At 27.1% G+C, this 13,620-nt stretch overlaps 1 protein-coding gene across 1 annotated transcript; it reads right to left on the bottom strand.

Annotated features, from left to right (window-relative positions):
• Positions 1-816: 816 nt before the first annotated feature.
• LOC103501858 (laccase-17-like) lies at positions 817-4,905 on the bottom strand. The gene is made up of 6 exons (XM_008465586.3): positions 4,648-4,905; positions 4,382-4,533; positions 3,830-4,074; positions 3,583-3,711; positions 2,117-3,085; positions 817-1,229 (listed from the first exon to the last, which is right to left on the bottom strand). The coding sequence occupies exons 1-6, from the start codon at positions 4,756-4,758 to the stop codon at positions 1,099-1,101; spliced, it is 1,737 nt and encodes a 578-aa protein (XP_008463808.2). The 5' UTR covers positions 4,759-4,905; the 3' UTR covers positions 817-1,098.
• Positions 4,906-13,620: the final 8,715 nt, after the last annotated feature.

The following is a 13,620-nucleotide window of genomic DNA, read 5'->3' as shown; positions in this document are numbered from 1 at the left end:
GGAAGGGACGTAAACAGAAGAACGTCTCTCTATCATGCTATGCTACAAAGGGATGCACCTAAGTTGAAAGGCTTCACTACAATATATCAATAGTTTCCCTTTCTACCACTAAGCTGACAAACACATTATTGTATCACAACTCAATCTCCAAAAATGCCTTTATCTAATAGGTTTTGAGCTTCCTAAAAAATGATGAAGGAAAATTAATTGTTAACACAGGAGGAGCTAATTTATCATTAATGATTATATTTCACATTGATTTCAAATTGAAGATTTGTAAAACATTAACAAATTAAAGTGAAACCAACTACCTTTAACTCAGTTAACTTTTCTTTACTCTATGTAATTCATCCTATTATATAAAGAATGTTAGAAGAACGAAAACTTAATTAAGACATTCATTAGAGTTGGTGAAAGATTTTTCTAAGATTGTAAAAGATCTTCTCCAAAAACTTAATTAAAGAGCTCATCTTCTCATGGATGTAGGCCAATTAAGTTGTTATTGAACTAGGGTTACTGATCATTTGTTGTTGTGCTTCTTCTGTGCTTATATGCATGTTTCTTTTCCATTTTTTTCAATTGTCATAACTCTATACACAACAAAGTGCTTCTAGCTGGCTCTCTCTCTCATGACAAGAATAAAATCGTTGAGTGTCGGTTGATACGACCTTGGTGCTAAATTGTAATCTCAAATTGGCATCTCTCCCAAGTTTCAATAATGGACAATTTAATCGAAGTGTTAATCTGATAATTATAATATTCTTGCCTACTAAAAATTAAACATCAATATATCTAAATACCATATGTTAGAGATTAAGAATCCAACTCAAACTTGGCCTTTGTTAATGAACAAAAGAAGCAATATAATTGCCATTTTAAGTACATTCACAGCAAAAAAAGCAATTGCTATTCCACTCTTCTTAGTTCCACACACATCTCAGCCTGATATCCATATAAGGGCAAAACAATAATTTAAAAACACATGATTTCCCAAACCAAAAAAACAAACACAAAAAGAATACAAACTTTGAGAACAAAAAAAGATCAAACAGGACAAAAATAAAAGCAAAGGAATAAAATGCTGATATATGGTTGGTTTCAACATTTGGGAAGATCCGCTGGTGGAGGCAAGAGTTTTTGATTAGGGAGCTTTCCATCCAACACCAACCAAGCCATTTTTAAACCCCAACTTGTGTGCACCTCTAAGTGACAATGCATGAACCATACTCCTATTATACATTCACCAAACATAAAAAAGAAAATTAAATATGATATAAATTGAATTTGAACTTTATATCAATAATGTAGTTCATGATGAATCGTCGTAAATATAGCAATTAAACTCAAAATATTAGTAGAGATACAACACAATGCAATATAATTTGTAGATATAACAAATTTTATATTCAACTAGACTGCATAATCGGTACAAGTCCATCACTATTAGATTTTGTTATATTTACAATTTTTTAAAATTTTTACCATACACTCAATTATTATCATCCCTATAAATCTGCTACTTAATGCAGTTATCTTTTCATATGTTTTGTGTTAATTTTAGATGAACTTTACAAAATCATCATCATCATTCACTTTAGCTCAAATGTTTTGGCCTCATTTGATGTGTATATGATAATTTGTGATAATAAGCATTTGATTTTTCAAAAACAAACTTGACTGTAAGCATTGTTTTCCTTTTTGCTATCTAATTTATTTATGAGTATGTTTGAAATCTAAATCTATGTTTAAAAAACATTTCTTTTATATATAGAAGTTGACTAATAATTCAATTTAGTTTAATTTTTTTGTATAGAATTTGACTAATGAAATTAGTAGAAAACAAATTCACAATTTCTAAGAAAAACATGCATGACCTACCTTTGTAAACTTTTTAAAACTTGACTTCGATTTTGCAAATAACAATAGAGAAAATAAAACAAAAGAAACTCAAGGATGGAAGAATAGGTATATTTACAGGTATAATTTTCAAAAATGAAATGATTATTAAACAATATCTACTTTTTAAATTTTCGAATTTTTTTTTTCAACAAAAGAAAAAAATCAAAATATTCCATTACTCTATCAACTGACAAGCTTTGAATGAGATTATACAGACCTGGATTATCAGCGAGAAACCGAATTGCAACCCATCCACCAGCAGGTACACCAACAGTGTTCCTTTCAACAGGATCAACAAGGTTGAAATTTTGAGGATCTTTATTGGGATCAAAATTTCCAAACCCTTGTCCAACCACAAAGAAATTAAATCCATGCAAATGAAGAGGATGGCTTTCAGCTCCAAGAATACTTGTATCTTGCATTATCAACTCCACACTTGTGTTAAAAGGCAAAACCACAACCTTTGTCCCATTCCCAACCATAGTATTATTAGGAGGATTACCAGTGTAATTAAAAGGAATCAAAGGACTATTTGGGAAAAAAGGACTATAAACCCCATTAGATTGTCCTTTATAATGAGACTGAAGAAGGGCAACATTTGGCATTACAAAAGAAACATTATTAATTGAAGCTGCAAACATTGTCCCATTTGGTCCTTGACATGTTTGGTTCTTCTTGTTATTATTACAAGGGTTTGTCCCAAGTCCAACCGTGAAGAAAAATTTCTTGTCAATTTTTTGAGGAACATTAGCTGGGAATTGAGAATTGGCCAAACTCCTAAGTTTTTTGGTAAAATTAGTGACAAATGAAGTGTCATTTAATGATGGGAGATTTGGTTTGTAAATTGGTAGGGTTTTTTTTGGATTCTTTTGTTGGTGACCATCATATTCTAGGATTCCAGCAACTGTGGAATTGTCAAATGTTCCTTGTCCTGTTACATAGGGTCTTGCTAACATATAAAATTTAGCATTTGGGAAATTAGATTTGGTTTGAAGAAGAACATTTGAGGTTTGGCCTGGTGCAATTATTAGTGTGTTGGTTTTAAATGGTTTGATATAAACTGCATCAACGTCAACTATTGTTAGACTATGATTTGCTATACTAAAGAATAGCTCATCGTTTAATGCTGCATTTATTAAACGAAGTAGATAGGTTTTTCCTGGCTTCACTTTTAGCTTTAATGTATCTGCATGGAAATGATAATAAACAATTATTACAACAACAAAAAAGAAGAAAAATATTACTTGCTATATACCCATTCAGAAATTTGTAAATTTGATCATGGTGGTGTTTCTTGTACTTTCCTTCCTAACTTTCTAAATGAAGGAGTCGATGGCGATTTTTTTCTGTAAACTTGGTAATGTTTGTGTTCCTTATTTTTAGTTTTTGAAAACACGGAAAAAACTAATACGTTCTTAAATTTGTGTCGAAATAAGGGTATGTTTCTATTGAAAATAATTTTGTTTTTGAAAATTGTGTTGGTAGAATTAGTAGAAGTTATAAGTTTTCAAAAACTATATATATTATAGTTATCAAACAAGATAAAAATAATTGTGAAATATATATTTTGTGGATTGATATAAAAAACGGTTCAAAACTTTTTCTTACATTTTTTTTCTTTACAATAAAAAAAACAAAAAACAAAAACATAATCAAATAGAAAGTCGTAGTAATTAATAATACCTTTAGCGGAGCAATTATAAAAAGGTCCAGGAAGACCATTCATAGTATAAGCGTCAGAAACATTAGGACCTCCACCAGTTTGTAAAGCTTGACTAATCACAGCTTCAGTATCTACATTCCACCACTCCCCTAATTTTGAAATTCGGTGATAAATTTAAATAATTAGTAAAACGCATGAGTTTTAATCAATATTTAAAATTGAGGAGATAAAAGGAGAATTTATTATTAATCATATGTATATATTTACCAAAAATGATAGGCATCTCTTTGTGGGGTTTAGGAAATGGATAAGGAACTCCAAGTTTAGGAAGAATGATGATTGGTCCATAAAGAGTTGACCTTAGCCAAGAAATATGAGCATGCCAAAATAAAGTTCCTCTTTGCCCAATTATGGTGTAATTATACACATAACTTTGACCACTTTGGATTGGGCATTGTGTTATGTAAGCTGGTCCATCTGCCCATCCTGATCTCAATTGTCTTATCCCATGCCTAAACTCAAACAAAACACACAACATAATTAATTATAATATGAAAAACAAATATACTCTCTGTTTGTATCGACATTTTGGATTTAGTTTTTCATTTGAAGATATCACTCCTTTTCACAATGTTATATTTTTAAAACTTCCTAGTTTTGTAATTCGTTTTGCTCAAATCAAGATTTTTAACGCTTTTATTATTCTTGATTCATATGTTATTTTTTATATTAATGTCTATTAATTAGTTTTAAAAAATGAATCATTATTTCAGGCATCGAATAAAAACATAAAATATATATAAAAGAATTTATATATACCAATGAATAGAAATGTTGTTGGGGACATGGTTAACCACTTTGATAAGCAATCGGTCACCTTCCCTAGCAACAATACGAGGTCCAGGAAACTTGCCATTCACTGTCACAATGCTCTTAGTATGGCACAAACGTGTCACATTTTGCATTTTAATCTGACAATAGAAACATCAAAACACATTAGTTAAACACAATCCAACATTATTAAACTATACCCAAAACAAAATAAATCAAAAGAAAGAAATATATCTATCTATCTATCTATTTACTTCAAAGTTGTAATGCCTTGTTGTGCCACCAAAGACCAACTTGGGAATCACACATGAATACAAAACGAAACAGAAGAAGAAGAAGATCAACTTGTGATTAGAGACACCCATTCTTTTTCTTTCTTCAAGGAGAATTAAAAGGGAATAAAAGTAGTAAGGGTTTAGAGATTTTGTGGGGATGAATGATTTTTGAGGTGATTTTGTGAATATGTGTATATATAGTGGAAAAAAGGTGAAACATACTGTTTGGTTTTTGTCAATGGAGTAATAAGGTCATAGAGAAACACACTTAATTTTGATATGGACATATGCATATATTCTAAGAGGGAAAAAGGGGCCGCCAGCTAGAACTAGAAGGGTTGTTAGAACAACTTTAGAGTGGTGTCTAAGATAATCAATAGTTTTTACATTTTTTTTTTCTCTTTCAACTTCTTGCCCTTCAATTGAACTCTTCAAATTTGTCTTGCATGTTACAAATCATATTTTGTTGATTTTTTTATGTATTGATTTGTAGTAAAAACAAAGGCTTCTAAGTAAATATATCTGCAATTTGTATTTTTACAATTTGCTGAGGTATAATTTTACGCAAAACTCTAGTTCAATTTACTTTTCCAACCCTTCTTTACGATTCATTTTTTCAGAAGAATGTATAATAATAAAAATAATAAAACATTAAAATTGAATAATACATAGATGTACATTTACATTTTTCTTTATATTTATAAATGCACTAAAAACAATGGTTTAAGCGATGTATACACATTTTTAGTATATATTATCATTATATTTGACATATATACTTGAAACTTAGCTTCAACTGAGAGATGATAGATTTGTTAACTACGAATTTAGAAGAAGATAAATGAAATCTTTCCAAATTAAGGAAATAATTGAATATTTTAAAATTTTATTCATAATAGATAATATAATCAACGAAGGAACCATCAATTTAGAAATGATATATTTTAATTGAGTGGTTTTTGCAAAAACAGAAAAGAAAAAACAAAATATTTATATTTCATTGAAAAAAACTATAAAAAGATAAATTTTATTAGACTCAGCTCCTTTTTCTTTAAACAATTTTTCTTTAATTTAATTTAAATATATTAAAAACAAAAGATAATAAAGAATATAAAAAGATTAAAAAGATTTAAAATGTTGATTAAATCTAGTTATGGACTACATTAGTACTTCTATATGAAATATTATCTACATATAGTGAGTTAATTTCTTTAAGTCATTCTAAAAAGGACTTCATTCCATTCTTCTTATGTAAATGAATAGTTTCCATTCTTTTCCCTTTTGAATTCAACAATTAGAATGAAAAATGGAAGTATTGATTATTGGAATGGTAATTAGTGCATTATATTACTGAACTATGTTCAAATTTGCTAGAAATAGTTGATTTCCGACTATTATCCTTTCTCTCATTTAACTTTACTAGTGTAACACGTATAGAATAAGACAAATAACCACGTTGATCTAGACAAGAGAATATGTACGTGAGAACAGTTATTTTAGACTGATATTGTAAGGTCTTTCATATGAAACAAAAATAAAACCTAATACTATATTTTATTGGAGAGATATATCGATCACCATTATTTTCACTTTTTTTTTTTTTGAGGTTAAAACCATTTCTTAAGGATACTAAAAAAATCTAAAAGGAATAGGAAAAGAAAGTGATCTATATGTCGTTTTCAAATATGGGTGGAAATTGTAGTTCAAATAGTGGTTGAAATCAAGTAAATCGTGTTAATTAAGAGTCAAAATCATTGCAATTTTCTATTTGGATATTTTCTTACATAAACTAGTGTGTTTTAAACTAGAATCATCTAGACAATCAAATAATAAGAAAAATAGGGGTCACTTTCAAAAAAATATATATATACACAAAATATAGTAAAACTTTAGAATCTATAAATTAGACATGCATCGATAGGTATTAATATGCTTCTATCATGATATAACATTGATAGATTCTAAAATTTTACTATATTTTTTTGTAAATATTTTCGACATCTTATGATAGACACTCATAGGATTCTATCAGTATATTTATCAAGGACACTTATTGATAGATTCTAAATTAATTTTTTTTTTATATACATTGTCAATATTTTGATTCATATATTACTAGACTATAATAGAATTGAATCCACTAATTTTGTAAGTAGACCATGTAAAACATCTAGAATTTAAAATGGACAGAGAAAGTAGACAAATTAAGCATTACCAAACGAAAGGAAAAGGTCAAAAAATTGACCTTTCATGCAAAGAAATGGTTGTTGGAATGTTTTGTCACATGAGTTAGTTCAATTTTTGTTGTTGGTGAATTAAAAAGAGGAAAGAAGAAGAAGAAGAAGAAGAAGAAGAAGAAGAAAGAAGAAAGAAGACGACTTTCATATGTAAGTTGATAAGTCGTTTTAGGGTTTGAAGTAAGTTTGAAATAGTTAATATATATATATATATATAAATAAAGTATTAATATTGCATGGAGTTTAATTAGGAGAAGAGAGCGAGAGATATTTTATTTATAAAATTATATGGAAATGATATGAATAGTTTGTTGGATAACCACATTTGAAGCTATTTTGGTTGAAGCAATAAAACAAAGGGACCAACGACCAGACATTCCTTTTTTGTAAGTTACTATGCTCATGTGTTTCTTCTTCAACCACCATGTTTAGGCAGCTTCTACAATATAATTAATGGAGCTTTATTTGATGTTGGGCCATGCAAAAACCTTATCTTCTTCATGGATACAACTTGGAGATCATAATATATATATATATATATATATATATATATGGCTGCTTGATTATTAAATTAAAATTTTTAGTTCATGAGCTTTTATCTATTAGGTGTTCTTCCGATTACTTTAATTTTAATGTATGTTTAAAATGTAGGCTCTCTCAATTATTAATTTTATCTCATACAACGTCTTTTTCAAATTAATCGGTGATTTAGTATGGGTTTTAAATTAGAGAGTTTACTTGAAGTCTAGAAGAGAATGTTAGCTCATGTCAAAAGCCAAATATATCAATACGCTCATCCTTGGTCAAGATAGTGTACACATGCTTCACTCTAAAGCACCACTATATAGGGGAAGATGCTCGACCTCGGCCAAGGTTTAGGCTAACCCTACTAGTCAAAAGTGAAATAGAACACACCTCTAGACCTAGCAAATTAAAGTTGGAGGATTATCATAAAGCAACTTTGAAACCCAGTCTAAACAACTTACGACATTTCAACCACCTCTATAAATATATTGTTATAGCTCAATATAGGTGACTTGAATGATCATATTCACAAATTTCTTAGTTTTTACATTCTTTCATACTCCGACTTAAGCATTGGATTGTCTATGGCAAACACCACACTGATCAATGTGTAGGTTTTCTTCCTTTATATATCATATTCTTCTCCCTTAAAATTCAATAGCAGTTTCAGATGACTTGTCTGAATTTTAACATCAACATAATAGTTGTAATGACATTACTTCTCCATGATGTTAATACTGATTTTCAAGTGGAGTTGAAGATGGTTGTTTCTAAGGTTAATTATTCACAGTCAACGTGAACTTAACTTAGCTATGATTGGCATGACCTTTCATCCCAGTGGTTGGAAGATTTGTTCCCACATTTTTATAATTGTTATATATACTAAATAAAAGTTGATTCAGCTAGTTATATGTCTAACATTAATAAGAAGGAAACCGTAATTGTTAGGATGAGTAATGTCTTAAAAAAATTAGGTCAAATTACAAATTAGTTTCAAACTTCCAAAGTATTAATCTTTAATCAAACACAAAATTCAAATAGCAAACGAGTATAGAAACAATCATCAATGAAAATTGATGATAGAATCAACAAAACAAAAAAATATGGAAAATTTTGCAACTCCTAGGGTTCAAACCCAAATGAATGGACATGACAAAAACGTGTCTTATAAGCCATTTTTTCTCTCATAAAAGGATTACCAAACAGATTTATTTTTCAAAAACTTAAAACAAAAAATGAAATGGTTATTAAACAAACTTTAAAATTTTCATTTCAACATTTTCTTTAAAAGAACAAATCTCTAATGTATAAAATAATTTTTTCTAATAAATCTTTAAACTTTTAATCTTGTGTCTATCAAATACATCAATTATGAAATTGTTGAATGAAATAAAAAACTATTAGGATACAAAAATGGAAAGTTCATATATGGCTTATTATATTAGAAGTTAAAGGCTTAAAGTTTATTATAAACTTCTAAAATTTGAAGGATTATTTGCAATTTGTTATAATTTAAAAACAAGTTTGATTCAAACTTAACTTACTCTTGATCTATTTAGATTTAGAAAACATAAACAAATGATTTTAAATATTGTAATTTGAAATCCTAGAAATGATATTAAATTTGTTACTTTATTTGAAACAAGAAAAATTTGTGTTTGGATGGTAACTACAAAGGTCTTCAAAGTATTATATTATCATAACTTCAAATGGGCTTTGAAGACTAACAAAATGGGCTTCAGAAGTAAAGCCCAATAACTAAAATACCAACACATGATGAGAAAGATTGAGACAATGTGAAGAACAAACTTAATCCATTACTTCAACTAAACTACTAAAGTCATCTTTTCTCCCTTTTTAGTTTGTACCATTTCAATAGATTATATATATTCAATTTTAATTCTGGATAAATCAATTAATTATTTAAGATGTTTTTCTAGTTCAACATTGTAAGATAGGAGATTTAAACTTTTTCGTGATCGATGCTATTAACTTTAATCAGATGAATTATGTTCAAAGGGACTTATTTTTTGAACCACTAAATAAAATAATGGTATTACATGTGTGATACATGAAACAATTAAAAATTAGAAATAAATATTAGAAAACATGAAGGCAATTTCTAAACAATCTCTAGTTAGGACCAAAGAGAGAAAAAAAAAATGCAAACTTTGACCTAAGAAAGTAACACCTAGTAGTTTTAATTTAAGCGTGTTATATACTAGGGGTACATAAGTCGGGTTGGAGGAAAATTATGAACCAACCCAAAGTATCCGGTTGGCAAAAAATGAACCCTATCGATTCAATTCGTAAGGGTCAACCCAACCCAACCCAAAAAATTCGGGTTGGGCCGACTTGGGTTGACGGGTTGTTTTTTTGTTTTTCTTTTATACATCCATAATTTATTTAGACAAATTTTCATATTATTTTTCAATATGCAAGGTGAACAAATTATTATTCAAGGTACAAGATGACAAATATATATGTGTGTTATACATTCAAATTTCAAGTATAGAATGTTAATTCAAAATAAGGTTTACTTTTAGGTTTTAGGTGTATATATATATATATGTATCTATATATGTATATATAATTGGGTTGGGCCGGGTCAACCCTACCCCTAACTTGCACAACCCCGACATAAAATTTTCTAACCCAACCCAACCCAACATAAAATTTAACCCAACCCAACCCTTACGGTTTGGGTTGGGTAATCCGGGTTGGTCGGGTTACCGGTTTTTTTGAACACCCCTATTATATACATGAGCATGCTAAAATAATTAAATTAAGAAGACCAAGGAATAGAGAATTAGTACTCTCATGAGCATTGATCCTAAATAATTTGAAATCATATTGTAGCCATCTAATTTTATCCTACAACTTTTTTATTATTCTTTAAAATATTAATTGTAGCAATGGTTAAGATATTTTATTCATTTATTTTGTCAAAAGAAAGAAAAAAGTAAAATTTTTATAATAATATAAAATCTTATAATAATTGTTATTATTATTATTTTTTTAAAAAAATCTTTTATTAATGAAAGTACCTATCTTAAAAAAAATCAATTTATCACGTTTATCATTTTAGAAAAAACAAAATATTTTATTAATATCATATTTGATTTATCATGTTAGAAAAAAAAGTAAAATAATTTATTTCATACAAAATTCTTTTAATTTATCTTTATCATTTAAGAAAAAAAAACAAAGTATTTTATTTTATTAATATCATATTTGATTTATCATTTTAAGAAAAAAGTAAAATAATATATTTCATTCAAAATTCTTTTAATTCATCTTTATCATTTTAGGAAAAAAAAACAAAGTATTTTATTTTATACAAAATATTTCAATATCATATTTTTACTATTTTAGAAAAAAGAAATTCAATAAAGTAACCTAATTTGATTTTATACTTATTTTTTCCTAATTTGTGACACATCTCTGGTCTATAAATAGAGATCTTTTGTCATTTGGAAAATGGGAGAAAAGAAGTGAATTAGAAAGAATTTGTACGAGAGAAAATAATTTTTTTTATTCCTTAGAGGATCTCTATATAATGCTTTTTTTAAGATATATATTTCTCTACAAAAGGTAGGTTATTACTTCTTCTCGGTGCATTATTTTCATTTTTATATATTTACTTGTCTTTTTTTCTTTACCCTAAATCTAATTGGATAAAAGGAAAAACTTAATTGGAGGTTGCATTGGGTAGAGATTTATTCCCAATGATCCACACCTCATACAACAACCAATTTCTTTGGGATTGAATCCTTACTTTTATTCTTCTCTTATTTAAACGTAGAGAGAAAAAAAATGTATAAGGAATTTTTTTTTTCCTTTTGCTACATTTTTATCCTTACTCTAAAGAAGGATCTTTTACCATTTTTCTTATCTAAAAAAAATAGAGAAAAAGAAGTTATAAACAAAAAGTCTTTTATTATTATTATTATTATTATTATTATTATTATTATTATTATATTTATTATACATATTTTCTTTTTCTTTTAGAGTGGCGGCAACCTTGTCGTCCTCTTAGTTTCTTTTATTTTTTTTCTTTTTTTAAAATTTATTTATTCTCTTATTAAAGTTTAATTTTGTTTATAATTTATTATTATTATTATTATTATTATTTATATATATTATTCTTTTTAACCTTGTGTTTGTTTTCTTTTTAATTTTATATATATCTTTTATTTATTTATTTAATCTTCTATATATTTATGATTTTTTTAAAATTTTTTATTATTTTTATTATTATATTATTATTATTTCCTTTCATAAATGTTTTTTATTTTTTAACTTCATGCGTGTCCTCTTTTATTTACTTATTTATTTAATTTCTTTTTTACATATTTATTTATTTATTATTTCATTTAGTTCTTTTTTCATTTTTTTTATCTTTTTTTATTTATGTTATTATGTATCTTTTCTTTTCCTTTTCTTTTAACTTATTTTTTATTACTATTGTTATATTTAGTATATGCATGCATTAATATAATAAATTATCTGCCTAATTTATTGTGTGGTATATTTGTTATTTCTATTTGACTTTCATTAAAAATTTCTTCAAAATTTTAAAATACTTTTAACCATACTTGTATGTAATTTTGAAATTTTTTTAAAAAATTTTCTCTTTAAACCATTTAAAAAAAAATTCTTTAAAATTATATCTTTTAAACTCAAAATTAAATATATATTTCATAAGGTTTCCTAATCTACTTTTTTTTTATAATAACCCATATGCCAATTTCGCTAAAAAATCCTACGATAGAATCTAGAAATTTCTAGGAGTCCGTTATTTCTAGATTATTGAGGTGAGGGATCAATATCTTTGGGAGTCTAAGATTTGATCCCACAAGAAAATATATTTAATCAAAATTTTTTTTTTTAAAAAAAAAAACTTTATTAGAAGTCTAGCATATGATAGAATTTGAGAAATTGTAAATTTCTCATTCTCTTAAAGGTGAGAAATTTTTCCTCAATATTGTCTAAGTAATGGGTGTATCCCATTTATTTTATTTTATGGGATCATTGCTCCAAATATTGGGGTAGTAAGCAATAAAATAAGACAATTCTTTTATAAAAAAAATGAATTTTATTCAAGAAATTAAATTTAGCCACCGTTTTCTAAAACGGGTGTTACGGGGTGCTAACAGCTTCCCGTACACAAATGACTCCTGAACTCAACTCTAATTTTTTCGTAGACCAGTTTTTATTTTATTTAAAATGATTTACTTTATTTCGGTGTCCAATCACACCGTAAAAAAGATTGGTGATGACTCTTTTTTTTTCGTTTTTAAAATTAAACCCTTTTTAAGGATGTTGGTCGCTCCGCGTCGTTTCGGGTACGTGACGACAGATATGACTAATGAGGTTGAATTTAGGTACGATTGAAATATACACATTTAGATGATTGAGGGTTGAAAGGGAAAATTATAAAAGATAGTATTGTCAAACTTTCGTCTTATAAAACTAGCACGTTTTTTAAAATTGGTTCAGTTAGTTTTCTTTTTTATCTATCTCACTAAGGTTTAATTAAAAAATAACTTTTTTTTCACTTAATCCATTGTTATGGTTGCTCTTGTTAGATCTCGGGAGGATAACACACTGATGTTAAGAACTTTTCTAAATATTATGCAATCTTCTCAAATCGTATATCAAGTCTTAGCTAATTTTTTATATCTTTCACCCAAATATAAAATTTTACAAAAATATAATAAGATTGAAAAAATACAGAGAATCTCAACATTATCTCAAGCCAAAATAACATCAAGATTCCACGTATTGGGTCTGTCTTGATAAGATCTCAGACAGATTAATACGAGTTCCTTTATATTATTCAAATCTTACGCTTTTTTTTTCTTTTGGCAAAATTTGTTCTTTTCTATAATTTAAAAATCAACAAGCACCAAAATCTATCCGGAAAAATCATAATTAGTAAATTCGTTTAGCTAGAAATTTAAAAATTAATATAACTATGGAACACATCAATTTGACTAAAGAATTGAAAAATCATATAAACTTTGATATAGATATTCGGAAAAAAAAATATATTAATATAGGATTTAGAAAGATTATACAAAATTTGAAATTTTGGTTAAATCTCGAGGTTAATAGCCAAGACTCTACTGAGAAAGCCAAACCAATCAATAAAATTGAAAAGGTTAAATTTAAGTAAATCGCGAGT

The sequence above is a fragment of the Cucumis melo genome, chromosome 12 (assembly GCF_025177605.1).
Source record: "Cucumis melo cultivar AY chromosome 12, USDA_Cmelo_AY_1.0, whole genome shotgun sequence".
Classification (NCBI taxonomy): domain Eukaryota; kingdom Viridiplantae; phylum Streptophyta; class Magnoliopsida; order Cucurbitales; family Cucurbitaceae; genus Cucumis; species Cucumis melo.
This window is presented reverse-complemented; position numbering and strand designations above follow the sequence as displayed.